Raw genomic sequence first — 15,521 nt, forward strand, 5'->3', positions numbered from 1 at the left:
GATTTTTTTGGTTACTCTCTAAAGAGTAATGTTAACAGTTTTGACTGTTAACCACGGTCTTTACAATATTACCACATCATCCAAGAGAGACACTCTCGGGAGTGAGCAAGGAGGAACTTTTTATAGGTGTTAGATACAATATTATTCTCCCCCCATACCCATAATTTGGCAAGACCAAGGTATTCATCTGCAGGATCTTCAACTCCTAGTCCTTTCCATTACTGATGTTATGTAGTGGGATGATTTACATGCAACAGCTACAAGATTGCACATTAAAGAGACACCAACAGTTCATGAAAAATAAAGAAGGTGTTGGTGGTAAAAAGGAAAAAGGTACATAGTGAAGAAAGTAGTGAGAGGCCTGAGAGGCACAACCATTTTTTCTTGAGGCACTGAAAAAGGAAGAGGTCATGGTTTCCAATAGGTAGCAAATGTTGAAAGCAAAGCTTACACATCTCCTCTAGTCTTCCCGAACAGTTTTGGACAACTCCGAAGCCAACAATGATTCTTTTTTCTCTTCCCCTGAAAGTACTGCTTCCAGGATATGAAGAGCAGGTCATTGTTTCCTTCTGTTCTATTAATGCTTGACACTGTATTCCTTATTGATAGTGGTGTCGTCAATGGCAGATGGAACATCATAATCAAAGGAGGCATTCTGTGAAGAAAGGAGAGCTTGTACCGAAGATAATGAGGGATCTCATGTTAAGTAGGTTATAAACAATGTTTCAAACCGCAGGGGTCTATTGGTCAACAACGAAAAATCTCAATGTTTACAAATGCTGTAGAAACAATAGCGACTGGACTGTCCCAATTTGCATTGAAATCCTCTTGTACGGAGTCCATTCTTGTGCATTGAAGAAGCAAATCTCTGTGTCCTGTCTGATAAGGAGCAACACCAAGGACTAGCTATTGCTGCTGATGCATGTATTGAAATAGAAAGAGTATTCTCAATATAAATGAAGGAATACTTATGCTCAAAGTACTCTAACTTTTGGGAAATTAACAGGGTAATTTAGGGAAGCCTTTTTACACGCAGTGTCTGTGGTGTAAAGAATTTCCAACCAACTCAGAAGGAAGGAGAGCGAAAAGACAGAAACAATTTGAAAGCGCAGTAGTTTCATTACCCTTTGGAATGTCCTATGTTAAATGGTTTTCATTCGTATGGAGTCTATTTAAAAGTGGCAATACAACCATCAGAAGATGCTGAATAAATGTAGACAAACTAAATTGACTTTGAGGCAGATATCAGAGGCATCAACATACAGTTGTGGGTTATGGCTAGGTTAGAGCATTAAACAGTCAATAAAAAAAAATACTTAAACATTACCATTAGATCTGCTATACCTTAAAATACCTTTCTGTATTTTAGCATATCAGAAGAAAGTTGGATAAGGGTATGATTCTTACCTCCGTTAAAAAAACAACGAAGTTTGCACATAGTGAGTATATGGTTTCATCTTGCATACTTACAGTTGAATGCCGGGAAGTAGTCTTTAACAAATGGAATGTGAAAAACTGTAACCTGGGCTGGAGTATAATGAGGAATCGGGTCTTTTTATTGCTACAATCAAACCAAATGTAATCCAGTGTGATATATGAATCCTCTGTGATGCACACTGACCTCAACTCCATGTGTAGACTGGTGTATCCTGTCAAAAGATACAACCCGGCCAAAGGCACCACCCCATAAAGGTAAACTTTTAAAGTACACCCTGAAAATTGTTTATTAGGAAATATTTGCATGGAGGGAAAAACAATACTTTAGACAACTGTGTACAGTAGTTTATCCATTGGTTTATGCATTTACATTTAACAGTCATTACAACGATATAGCATTTGTCCATGATGTGGGGATAAATATTACAAAAACAGAGTTCAAGCTCAAGATGAGAAAGAAGGATTGGTGCTTACGTACTCTCTATCACAGCGCTGTAAGCAGTAATAGACACCAGGAGTGGCTTTATGCTGCAATAGCACTACATCAGTGTACAACCTAAGAAAATGAATGCTTGTGTGACATTAAAGAAGGAACCCACTTCTGGGCATACGCCTAAGGAAAGCAGATTACTTGTAAACTGAACATCTTCGTAGCTACTGTGCATTCAACAAGCCATTGCAACTTCTGCACAACCGAAGCAGCATCCCCTCTCATTAAAGAAAAGTCAGACTCTCTAGCAACAATGCCCTCCCTCAGATTAAAAAAAAACAGTTTTCACAAGTCATAGTGCTAAAATCACTGACAGTATAACATTGTACATGAGCAGGTTTCACAAGTGGTATTTTCCATAACGGTGTTCTAAATGACCTCTTAGATAGTGAGCTCCAGCTGAACATTTCCTTGGAAACAACATCCCTATCTGTGTGCTATTCCATAGGTAAACACGCATTGCCAAAGCCTATAGGTTTCCCCTATGCAAAATCTAATGGCTTTGGCAATGTTTTTTTTACATGTTGCACAGCAGTTGAGCTTCTGTGGAACATGGCTTAAAGATAATAAAAAAAATACAAACAGTGCTATTACGTGACCAGCATTGACTGCTCATAGCATTTATGTTTTTTTTTTACTTTAAGCCATGTTGCACAGAACCGCAACTGCTGTGCAACATGCAAAAAAACATTGACAAAGCCAATAGATTTTGCATAGGCGAAACCTCTTGGCTTTGCCATTGCTTTATACAAAACCCCTTTCAAAATCATGTGCCTGAATGAGGCAGCATACGATCAGATGGCCTAGAGAAGTTGTGCTACCGTGCGCTATTCATTTTTCTGTTCTGCCTTACGTTTTTATTCCAGTGAAATAGAGGATATTTAGGTCTACTGGACGTCCTCCACCTTTTGACAGACTTTCAACAAGAGCTTACACTCGACTTACACAGCGCAGACCCAAATAATTCATAATAGTAGGGTTGAGATTTTTTAGGACATAGCACGAAGCAAATGGGGCTGGCTCCAGGGACAACACAAAGTGAACAGAACCTAGATTACTCACAGTAGCGCAAATCTCGCTGAATGGCAAGAGTTTAAGACCTTGAAGCCTAGTTTGAATCATCTCACAGCTCATAAAATTCAATGGGAGTCAAGATCTATGCACAAAGGCTTATTTGATGTGCCTCACACAGAGAACCATTTCAAGCACTGTGTCTAAGCCTCACGTCTTCAACAGCCTTTCTCATTAAGTGCGAGGCTCATATCAGAAAATTATCTTCTTCATAAAGAGGAGGTGTGAGGATGCGTGGTGTGCAGCTCGTGACTGCTGAGGTGTGAATGGTATGTAAATAAAGGAATGACTGGGGTTTTTCGGGAAATCACGGAGTGCTGAAGGAACCACTTCGAGATTTTTTTAATTTGACCGTTGAGCACATTTTGTTTACCAATGCCTAAATCAGTCAGGGTGATTTCCCTCTAAAGGAAATATTTTCTTAAACTGTACTCACACCTACACATACGCAACACCCCCCCCGCACTCCTCCCACTCCAGGTACCAGCACTTCCCCTGCACATAACCCCAACAATTTAATGCTGATTCAGAGTTGGAAACAACTTGAAGCACAGCATAAACATAGCCAGGGAAAAACAGAGCGGTGTTAGAGCAGAATCAGCAATCTGAAAACGGCCACAAGGCAGGAAGGGTTGAGGGATGGGCAAGCAATGAGGAGAGAGGGAAGAACCCACTAGCGAGTGGGGTGGAGGGGTGGGGGCGTGAGCCAGGAACAATGTGGGAAGAGTGTCGGGAAGGAGAGGAGATGGCCTGCAGAAGCACTCCTATGGAATACTAGATGGCGAATTAAAAACAAACAAAAAAGTACCTTCCAAGTGCATACCAGTGGAAGGACGCTGGCCAGTGACCGGAAACTGTACTTGGGCCATACTCTATGGCAGGGGTCTCCAACGAGTAGCTCGTGAGCTACTGGTAGCTCGCCAGCACCCTTCAGGTAGCTCTCAGAGTTGAAGACAAGCCAAGGCAATCTCAGAGACTCTGTGCATATTAAAGAAGGCCGCACCTCTCCTCTCAAAACACTTAGAGTGAAAGCCAACCAAATCAATAGCAGAGCCTTATAGTAACACACAACTGAGTTGGGTTACGGGGTCTGCCACATGACCTTCTATATCCCCTCTAACTCCAAATCACAAGGAGATTGGCCATGTTATACATCCTACTCCATCAGTTTCAGCACATATGTGAGCAATGCACTATCAAAGAGTGACAATAGTAATCATTGCTGACCCACCAAAGTTTGGGACTGTGGGAGCCAGAGTTAAAATTGGTTAGGAGCATGATTAACCCAACAGCTAAGAGGAGCAGGATATGGATCCAGAGCAAAGAAAAAGTAAGAGCTTCATCCACATTCATTTATGTGTCTGTCTGTCTGACATGGTGTCCCTCTCTAATTAAGTGTTGTTTCCTGGAAGCTACACCTAGAGTCAAGGACCGTCAAATGTGAATGCTGGTCCGCATCATATGGGTTTTATCTTTGGTGCAATTGTGTCTGTTCATGGCAAAATAATGCCCATGGTGTAATAATTCTCATCTTTGACTATTACAGGTATTTTTTAGTATAGTTTTCCCATACCTGCTGCCATTATTCACATATTAAGAGCATGACTTGCCCACTTTGATCCACCCGTGACAGAATGATGAATGCCCCTCGCATATTAATGGCCATAACTGATATACGTTGGGCATCCAGGATGTTATGGCGTCCAGCCTTGGTACGCTGGCTCTGGTATAATGGTTTGGCATTATTCACATAACAAAGGCATCCTTGGTGCTATGGTGAACATCCATCACCTATGATTGTAATGCCTGGGCACTTTAAGAAAAATCTGTCTGCATGAAGCATTTTTACATGATAGTACTGATATTTGTGGATTGAGTGTTTTCTAAAAATGAAAACGGATATTTTAAAGGTAAATGTTTTTTCAGAAAAGGTTTTTATTCTGAAACTGAGTTTGTTTGCCCAAAATGGAAAGTGGTATTTGATAGAACAAATATGTGTATTTTGAAAAACTGATATGCTGACAAACACAACATATTTTAATTCTAAAACACATTTAAAGTTGATAGCCGAATGATAATTCATGCTGAGTTGGGAAGACCTACTGCTCTGGTTATGTAATTTGTGCCACAGAGCATTTGATAATTTGAATGTAGCTTCATTAGTGAGGTGGTGGCATTTAATATTGAGAAATGTTTTCCTGCTACTTCTGCTGGTAACCTTGTCTGGAATGCTTGGGTGGTCACTGATAATCCTGCTTAGAGTGGTCATAGTTTAATGTTAACACATGTTGCCACTATTTTACAGTGATAAAATATGCTAGTAGCTCAGCAGGACTTTCCTTGAGCAGAAGTAGCTCTCGATACAGAAAAGGTTGGAGACCCCTGCTCTATGGCATGGACAGGCAAGCTGAAGGGCATGCAAAGCGAAAGCAACCCACATGCAGACCAATCAGTAGCATGTGAATCAGAGTGATATTGGAATCAACAAATGGTACGCAAAGTTAAGTGGGCGAGTTCTAAGCCCCTTTTAAGATTGTTTTTCTTTTCAAACAAGAGATTTCGTAAGCACAACACAAGCGCTACACAGGCGAAACATAAACAAATACATTTAAATTCTCCATTAAGTCAGGAATACCTACCAGTGTTGAGTACCCTTCTTCATCTGACTCAGGCTGAGATAAATCAGATTCACTTCTTGATTTATTTAGTCTGTAGCTTGGACCTGAATGGATCAAGTGACTTTCTGCAGAAAGGCTCTCACTCCTATATTGTAAGAAAGAATATCCTTTATAAATATTGAATTATTATATAGTACAAAATGCCATTATAATCTAAAGTACCAGTTTATACAATAATAATACAACCATGCTAAGTGGACAAAGGCATGAACCCATAATAATGGCTGTCCACCAACGTCACCCTTCACAGGGTAGTATAAAACGGGTACAATAAGTGATATTGATTATACGGTAATGACAGGTAAGTAAGTTCTTGATAACTAGCCCTAAAAAATATTGAGTAAATATTTCATAAAAACACTATCCCCTATAAATATTTCCCTCAGAAACACTAAACCTCACCCTCACTGCAGCTAACTGAATTGGTAATGTTTAAAGTCTCAGTAACAAAGGGATCCACTACAAATTTCAAGAGGGGTAGTGAAGCATGCATGCAACCATCAAGATATCAACATATCTAAGAAAATATTACAGGTAAGTAACTGTATTTTCAAGCAGTACATTTTATGTGGGGAGCAGCAGGGAAGATAATTATCAAATCAGTCAGGAATTCTCTTATGAGATACTATATGACTAATTTGTTTTATCTTTTTTAATCTGCACTATTACTTCTTGGCATACCTTGTACTGTGTATTTACATAGATATAGAGATATGTATGCATAAATGAATGAAAATAAGTTACTTACCTGTAACTGTAGCTCTCCAGTATTGGAATCTTTCACAGATTCGCATGCTTGAATCACTCCCCGTCATCGAGATTGGAGTCCCACTGTATATTTTAATAGCATTGCAATATCACACACAGACTAAAAAGGCCCAAGGCACCTTAGTTTTGTAACATATCAGTCATTGTCCGAATAGAGGCTAAACATAGGTTACAATCAATCAGGTTGTCCTACCCTCTAGAACACTCCTTTGAGAAGCTCCAGTCCCTCAGATTTTCACAGCAGGAGTGTAGGAGCTACACCCAGAGAGGGAGAGAGGGAGGGGGGAGAGGTAGAGGGGGGGAGAGGGAGAGCGAGAGATATAGAGATAAGGTTCATGGGGGGGGTATCATATAAATGATTGATGTAGATGTAAATAATATGAAAGATTCTGACACTGGAAAACTACAGTTACAGGTAAGTAACTTCTTTTCTTACTCCAGTATTGTACCTCTCATAGATTCACAAGCGTGAAACAGATTAAATAGCAGTTAAGAAGAAAAAAAATTCTGTTACCTTTAAAAAAAAAATTATCCAGAGCATTAACCAAACAATATATTATATATATAAAAGAGATCCAAAGATATACACCTATATTTGTATAAATATAAATCTTAAGATATACAAATACATGTAATAGCAAGAGTAGAAAGAAAAATATTGCATAGCCAGAAAAATGGATGGAAGGGTGAAGAAGAAGCCTAACCATCACTATAAAAGATGTCGCTGTGCTGCTTGCCCCACTCCTGTGTCATTGAGAACTGCAGAATCCATGCAGTAATGCCTGGTGAAGGTGTGTGCATTCTTCCAAGTAGCTGTATGTACAGATGTCTGTTACGGCTTACCTGCTCCGTAAAAGCAAATGGCGCTGGAAATCCAAAGAGCAATACTCTGTTTGGAAAGAGGACAACCATTTCAAGGAGCAGAGTAGGCCACAAAGAGTTGAGTAGACTTGTGAAAGCTTCTAGTCTATTGCACATAGAACTTAATGCATCTCTTGACATCCAACAAATGAAGGCCTTTCTCCGCTGGAGTCGCAGGATCTGGAAAAAAAAGTCTTGAGAATGAGAGGTTCATTTAAATAAAAGTCTGAATGGATTTTAGCAATTAAATTAGCGTTCGTCCGGAGGACCACTCTATTGTTCCTTAATTGCAGGAAAGGCCCCTGAATGTTTAGCGATTGATTTCGCTCACTCGGCTGGCAGATGTCAATGCTACGAGTAGAGCTACCTTCCAGGAAACACATTTCAGATCTGCACTGTGAATGGTTTTAAATGGGTGCTTCGTGAGCTGTGAGAGGACAAGCAGCCTTGGTAGGAGAGGAGTTGGAGGAAAGGCGTAAGCAAAGATGCCTGATCATGCCATCGAAAATGCATTCCCCAATGATCCCTAATGGTGAAGCCAGCTTGCGAAGAACTGGCATTTCTTGTTTTGTGGGGTCGCAAACAGATCGAGACTCGGCTTGCCCCAACAGAGGAAGACTCTGTCGAGAGTGGCCTGATCCAGTTCCCAATCGTGACACAATGACTTTAGTCTGCTATGGTGTTCTGGTTGCCAGGAAGAATCTTCTGCCCTTGGGGACACTTGGTTGCGAATTGCCCATTTCCAGATGCATGGAGTCTCTTGGGAGAGGAGGCATGATCTTGTGTGCCGCCCTGCTAAATGATGTAGTGCATAATGGTAGTGTTGGTCGTCCGAACGAGCACTGCTGAGTTCTTTATTCTTGGAAGGAAAGCTTGTAGGGCCAGATGGACTGCCTTGAGCTCCAACAATTCGATGTGAAGAAGGCGATGCAGCTTTTGCCACTTGCCACTGACTTGCAAATTTTGAAGGAAAACTCCCCATCCATTGAGGGAGGCATTGGTTGTGATGACCAAAGGAGACAGTGGGAGTAGAGACCGACTTTAATATTCTTTTGCTGTGTCCACCATGAGATGGCGTTGACCATGGCCGGTGTGATGGTGATTAGATTGTGGAAAGATCCCTCTGCTTGTAGGCACTGCTTGTCTAGTTCCTCTTGGAGAGGACGCATCCTTAGCTGGCAAAATGGTACTAGAGGGATGCAGGAGGACAACATCCCTAGGAGTGATTTTACTGGTGAACTGAAGGAGACATTCTTCGTGCGAGTTCTGCTAACGAGATTATTTTTAATTGCCTCTCGAGAGATGGAAATGCTCTGCCGAGCGTTGCTCCTAGGAAGGTAATAGGGTCTTTGAAGGATGCAAGACTGACTTTTCTGAATTCAGGGTAAGGCCTAACTCCCTGAATAGTGTTATGCAGGCTGCTGTGGATGCCTGAGTTGCAACCAATTGTCCAAATACAGGAACACCTGGTGTCTTTGCTTTCTGAGAACAGCTACCATAAGAGCAAAGAACTTTGTGAATATCCGAGTGGAAGATTTGAGGCCAAAGGCGAGGACTCTGAATTGATAATGGCTCTTGGCTATTGTGAATCAAAGAAACTTCCTGTGAGATGGATGGATGGATGGGGATACTGAAATACACATCCTGCAGGTTGAGGGTGGACATGTAATCTCCTGGGTTCAAGAGCAATAGAATCTCCTGCAAGGAGACCCTGAATAAGAACGGTTTCTTCAGGTAGATGTTCAGATTATGCAAGTCCAGAATAGGTCACCATTGCCTGAACTTTTTGCAGACCAAAAAAAACGGGAATAGAATTGCCTCCCTCGTTATGTTGCAGGAACTGGTTCTATTGGTCCTTTCTCCAGCATTGCAAGTACCTCTAAATTGAGAAGGTGTAGATATTTTGGAACAGATGGTTGAGGTGGAGTGGGAGGTGGAATGTGAAGAAATTCTAGAGTATGGCCAAACTGAATAAGGTTGAGAATCCATTGGTCCGCAGTTATAGCCAGCCAGCGAAGAAGGTATGCAGATATTTTGCCCCTTAACTGGACTGATCAGAAATAGCCAGAGCCTGTAGGAGGTAATTGGTGACAAGCTGAGCCCTCGGTCTGACGTCCTGCTATACCTCTTGCAGTAGACAGATGCAAGTCGCAGGTGGTGGCTGCCCTTAGGCATACTGGGCATGATAGGGCTGAGATGAAGAGGAGCAAGCAGGGTAACAATATTGCTGGTAAACTCCCCTGTAAGATGGAAGTCCTCTACCGTAGGTGCCTCGAAAGAGTATCTTACCAAACTGAAGCGTCCCCAATGCCCTAGCCAGGTTAGTATCCGTCTTGATAGCGTGGAGTGCCTCATTGACGTGTTTGCCTGAAAAGGGGTTCTCCGTCAAAAGGAAGATTGAGATTTTTGTTGTGGACCTAAGGGCAGATGAATTTAGCTCTAAGCTAGCCCTGGCGGTGTAAAATGGCACTACCTGCCAGCTGTCTAAAAGCAGTTTTGGCAATGTCCATTGCACAGTTTATCACCTCTGACGACGTGCACTCTGCTTCCTGGAGGATCTTTTTGGCCTCCGATTTACTCTTGTCAGGTAGTTGATCCTGGACAGGGCAATATTGGACCCCAACTGGCCGTCATTTTTCCCAAGAATTACGAGAGAATTCACTGCTTGCTAACAGTGAGCACCAACATGGAGGAGCACCTTTCCCCAACACGGTCAAGGCCACGGCCTTCTTTGTCTGGAGGTGCTGTGATTGGTGCAGACGGTTCTTCGACCTGCGTTGTGCTGCCTGTGAGATGACTCAGTAAGGATTTGGGTGACAGGTCAGACAAACAGGAACATTCTCTGGAGCATTGTACTTTTTCTCCAGATGGGGGAGGACCACAGGTACTGTAGCCGAAGTCTTCATGAATTACAAGCCCTCTTCCCAGGTGTAACTCAGAATGGGCATAGATCTTACAGTTTTCCTAAATCGTTCCTTACAATTGTAAAGGAAGCAGTCTGTTTGCATATAAGCCATAGGTAAGTCGAACTGCTTCGCTCCTCGCTCTAGTAAATTGTGGAACCCACCAATATCCTCAGGTGGAGAAACAGCTCTCTCGGAAATGCTTAGGTTTAAAGCTATGATTAAAGATTTGTGTTTTTGAGAATCTCACTGCTAGGATTTTGGAGGTAGATTTGAAAGGAGCATATCCAGACGAAATGTTGCATAGCACTGTGAGGTAACAGAGTCAACACGGGGCTAAAGAAATATTGTTCAGGGGGTTGCATGGACTCCACCCTCTCCAAAGCCTCAGAAACCACCACCTCGCCGGGGATAAATAACAAATCCACAGACTCCCCAAGCCCCGGAAACCAAAACCTCCCCAAATATCAATAAGACATAATGGGGGGTGGGAGGGTGAACTGTAGGCTCCCACCTCCCCAGGGCCCAAAAAGTTTTAACAAATGGGAGAGGGGTCGCTCCCCCACCCACCAGGGCACATAGGGCCCTGGATCCCAACACCTCCCCAGGGCGGCCCATTAACAAGAAAAGAGCGGACCACGCGGCCCCACTCCTGGAGCCATACATGGCTCTGGAAGCCACTAACACCCAGGGCCGGCTCCTGCTATGATCAGGGTGCCCAACCATGGGACATACAACAAAAGGTCTGTCGGGTCAAACAATTTCTTTGCATTTTTACACATTCACATTAGATAAAGTAATAAATCTACGCGAGGCGCTTGAACACAAAATACACACGAAATTATTGAGGATATGCAAAAAATAACAATATTTTTACTTAATCTTTCAACGATATTTGGTATAAAATGAATAATTACCTAGGAGAAAGGCTGTCTGGTAAATCAATTAATGGAGCGGCACATGTGAAAGTGGTGTACGGTGACACAGTGAATGAAGTGACAAGGTGACAATCAGTGTATTGTACAAGAAAGTGACAATACTGTACATGTATTTACAGGTGGTGAATTTTACAAAAAAGGTAACATTTCATGATGCAACAAAAGTGTCTCAAGCTAGGTAATCAAATCACATAGATTTGTAAGCTAGTAGACCTATTGAAGTATGGACAGATAACCGTCGACGTTTCGACCCTGACACGTGCATTAATAGAAGATGTCAAAACGGGTCTTCTTCAGGAAAGGGGGAGGATTCACAGCCAGTCCTTAAAATTAATCGAAGGACGCAAGTAGAATGAGTACCCAAACCAAACCCATACATGTACAGTATTGTGTCACTTTCTTGTACAATCGACTGACTTTGTCACCTTGTTACTTCATTCACTGTGTCACCGGACACCACTTTCACATGCGCTGCTCCATTAATTGATTTACCAGACATTCTTTCTCCTTGGTAATTATTCATTTTATACCGAAAATCCTTGAAACATTAAGTACAAATATTGTTATTTTTTGCATATCATCAATAATTTTGTGTGTCTGTTGGGTGTTCAAGCGCCTCTCTTAGATTATGTGTAAAAACGCAAAGAAATTGTTTGATCCGACAGAACCGTTTGTTGTTTGTACTATTGAAGCCAAGGTTCTGAGGGATACGGGGTTACCCCTTTGCTCAGTATACAACCCTGGGACATAGCAGTTTGCTTTCATTTTTAGGAGCGGACAGCCCTCACCAAGCAAAAGCAAACACTCCGGTTCAAGCAGGCAGGAGCTGTCAAAGTGCTCCTGCCCTTTGGAAGCGGAGGTTTCATCTCTTCCCCTGACCGCAGACATGCAGGCAGGGAGATGAAACAATTGTTCTTGCATGGAAGGAGATGCTTTTCCTGCGGCTCCCTCTTTTGCAGCAGTAGTAATGCCAGCTCCTACAAGAGGCTGGCGCTGGCTGGGACCGAGGGGGCCTTGAGGCCCCCACCGTGGTCACCATGATGCAAACTGGGTGCACAGGGACACCATTAGACATGCCCGAGCCCCAGGGGATGGTGTCCCCGGGGACGAAATCAGCCCGGGGAAGGAGAAATTCAGCAGTTATAGTTACCTTAGCCAACTATAACTTACGCCCCTGCAATGCACTACTTATGACCTCACATATTACATCGCTCATGACATGGTCGGTAACATCATTGAAGACATCTCAAATGACATCACTGATGATCATCCACAAAACCACTTACACACTACCTCACATCCCCACAGAACTTCTCATATACCCAGCACTCACACAACCAATCACTCATCCACAGAGCTGCTCACACATCCACTAACTCATACTGCCACTCACACACACACTAACTCACCCATACAGCCACACTCACTGTTACATCCACTCACAGACATTCACTCTTTAATACAGCCACTCAAACCCTCTCACTGACCTATACACACACTCAAACAGCTACTCACTGACCCATACAGCCACTTATATATCCACAGAACCACTTAAACCTATTCACACACAACTCACTCACCCTTACAGCTCCTTAGCCCGACATTCATTTTCCAATACAGCCACTCACACCCTCTCACTTACCTACACACTCAAACAGCTTTTCACTAACCCATACAACCACTCCCACACCAGCTCCCTCGCCCATACAACCACTCATACACCTATGCACAACTCACACAGCCACTAACTCACCCATACAGCCACTCAAACATCTACTCACTCTGCAATACAGCCACTCATTCACCCATACAGATATTCACATATCCAATAATACATCCATACACCCATTAACACTGATACAGCCACACAGCCACACAGATGAGATATGTTGGAAATAGTATGACTAATTACTAGAATACAAACAATAGTAATTAAACTTATACTGTAGTTTAGTATATATCTTTAATTCTCAAACGTTTACGAGACACACGCACAGGATGATGCCATCAGTGGTGACGACGTCATAAGTTATGTAATATGCAGGGGCGTAAGCTATAGTTAGCTTAGGGAACTATAACTGCTGCATTTCACTGGTTTTGTATGAATGAAATCTTGGCCCAACTTTAACGTCCCTGTAACCTTTGTTTTTTTTTAGTGTGAGTGTATATATATATATATATATATATATATATATATATATATATATATATATATATATATATATACAGCAGGTAAATTAACTAAGTAATATGAGCCCTATATTCCCAAGGAAGGGTTCTGGTAACGTTTATAAAACTCAAGGTCAAAGGCAAAGTGGTTCATAAATGTCACTTGAAACCTAAGATGGCCATGGAGGCTAATGTACAAGTTATTTACCTTTGGTTATGCATTATCTGGTAAAGACAATATCTAGCTGTAGACTCCTTATCGCTGAATTTCCCAAGTGACAGACTATATCCAGACGCTTTTGAGTAAGCAGTACCCCTGCATGCCGTCAGGTGGCTCTGTTCGCTTCTGCGCAGCATTGTCGGCACCGGATATGACGTTGCAGTCACCTACATAGGCGTCACCCAGGTACGCAGAAGTCAGTTACTTTTCACACTTTGCACGCCAGAACTGCAGAGCCATGAAGTGAACTGACTAGCGTGTTTCCAAACTAGGGCCTTGAAAAGGAAGCCACCCTAGCCCTATAAATGTGTCCGCAGAGTGGGGGGGGCATGGGTGAGTCTGTAAGGAATCTGCAGCTAGATATTGTCTCTACCAGATAATGCGTTACCAAAGGTAACTAACTTGTTCATGTGATAGAGACTTCTAGCTGCAGATTCCTTACCTCTGAATAGATATCCAAGGCATATTATCCAGGTGGTGGGCTGTATGAAAAATTAACTAAACTAAAAAGTACTGCAAGATCTAATGGGCGAAAAGCTTATCCCTACGGACCGGACTGTTAAAGTAGTAGTGATAGGCAAACGTGTGCAGGGATGCCCATGTCGCTGCCTGGCAGATGTCTAGGACTTGAATGCCATGAGCTAACGCCCTGGTCACAGCTTTTCTTCTGGTGGAATGGGCCGTAAGCCCTCAGGAGGCTGATTTTTAGTCCGGGTGTAGCAGATCTTAATACAGAGAACGACCCAGCGCAAAATGGTTAGTTGCTGAACTGCCCCACCTTTTTTAGTCCCTAGATATCCCACAAAGAGTTGGTCATCGACCAGGAACTCTTTTGCGCGGTAAAAGTAGAATGATAATTCACTTTTTGGGTGCAAACAGTGGAATTGTTCCTCCTCTTTAGAGAAACATGGAGAAGCAGAAAAGGTGGCCAGGGTGACAGATTGTCCCAAATGGAATGGGGTCACCACCTTAGGTAGGAAAGAGGCCCAGGTGGGAAGCATCACCATGTCCGGTAATACCATAAAATAGGGAGACTTGGATGATAAAGCCTACAGCTCTCTCACCCTCTGGGCAGACGTTATCGCCACTAGCAAGGCTGTCTTGATGGTAAGCAGCTGGAGTGAACAATTGTGTAACAGAACAGTAGAGAGCACAGATGAGGAAGTGAGAACCAGATTCAGATCCCACTGTGGCATCATGAAGAGCGAAGGGGGAAACATATGTACAAGCCCTTTCAGAAACCTATTTACAATAGGGGACTTAATTAAAGAGGGCTGCTTAGGCAGCCACAGGAAAGCGGAGTAGAAAAATAACCCTAGAGAGTACCCAGAGCAGAGCCCTGCTGGACAAGGGTAAGAATAAAGAGTAGAATATAAGAAACCGAGGCAGAAAGAGGGTCAATAGACTGTCCTGTACAATATTTTACGCATTTGTGCCAATAGCAGGCATATACTGTTTTGGTGGAGGCTGCCTGGCCCAAAGAATAACTTTACAAACTTCTGGAGGAAAATCAAAAGCTGTAAACTATCGCCACTAAATCTCCACGCAAGGAGGCAGAGGTTTGACAGGTTCGGGTGGAGGACCTTCCCCTGCTGCTGTGGTAGAAGAACCTCCCGATGGGGCAGACTGATTGGAGGATTGATGCACATTTTCAGAAGCTCAGGATACCAAACTCTCCATGCCCAGTTCGCAGCCACAAGAATACCTTGGGCCCGGTCGTTCCTGATCTTCTTGAGAACTCTGGGCAGCAGTTGTTTGGACGTACAAGAGGTCTGAGCTCCACTTGTGGAAAAAACTATCACTGAGTGATAGCCGCCTTGGTAACTCCAATGCGCAGAACTGCTGACATTGCAGGTTCTCTTCAGAGGCGAACAAATCTAACTAAGGCTCTCCCCACTGCTGAAAGAGGCCTTGCACCACATCAGAGTGATCCACTAGGCATCGATGGCTGAGGTTGCCTGCCCTGGCGTTCAGAGAACCTGCAGG

At 42.9% G+C, this 15,521-nt stretch overlaps 1 protein-coding gene across 6 annotated transcripts in view; it reads right to left on the reverse strand.

Annotated features, from left to right (window-relative positions):
- The window catches only part of HERC1 (HECT and RLD domain containing E3 ubiquitin protein ligase family member 1), a 2,088,313-nt gene that overhangs the window by 1,756,837 nt on the left and 315,955 nt on the right, over positions 1–15,521 (reverse strand). For all 6 annotated transcript variants that reach the window (XM_078685198.1, XM_078685199.1, XM_078685195.1 and 3 more), the window contains exon 24: positions 5,638–5,761. In XM_078685198.1, the coding sequence (XP_078541324.1) occupies positions 5,638–5,761 (124 nt within the window). The remainder of the gene's footprint in view (positions 1–5,637; positions 5,762–15,521) is intronic.

This window comes from Lissotriton helveticus, chromosome 3_2, assembly GCF_964261635.1.
Source record: "Lissotriton helveticus chromosome 3_2, aLisHel1.1, whole genome shotgun sequence".
In the NCBI taxonomy this organism is placed as follows: Eukaryota; Metazoa; Chordata; class Amphibia; order Caudata; family Salamandridae; genus Lissotriton; species Lissotriton helveticus.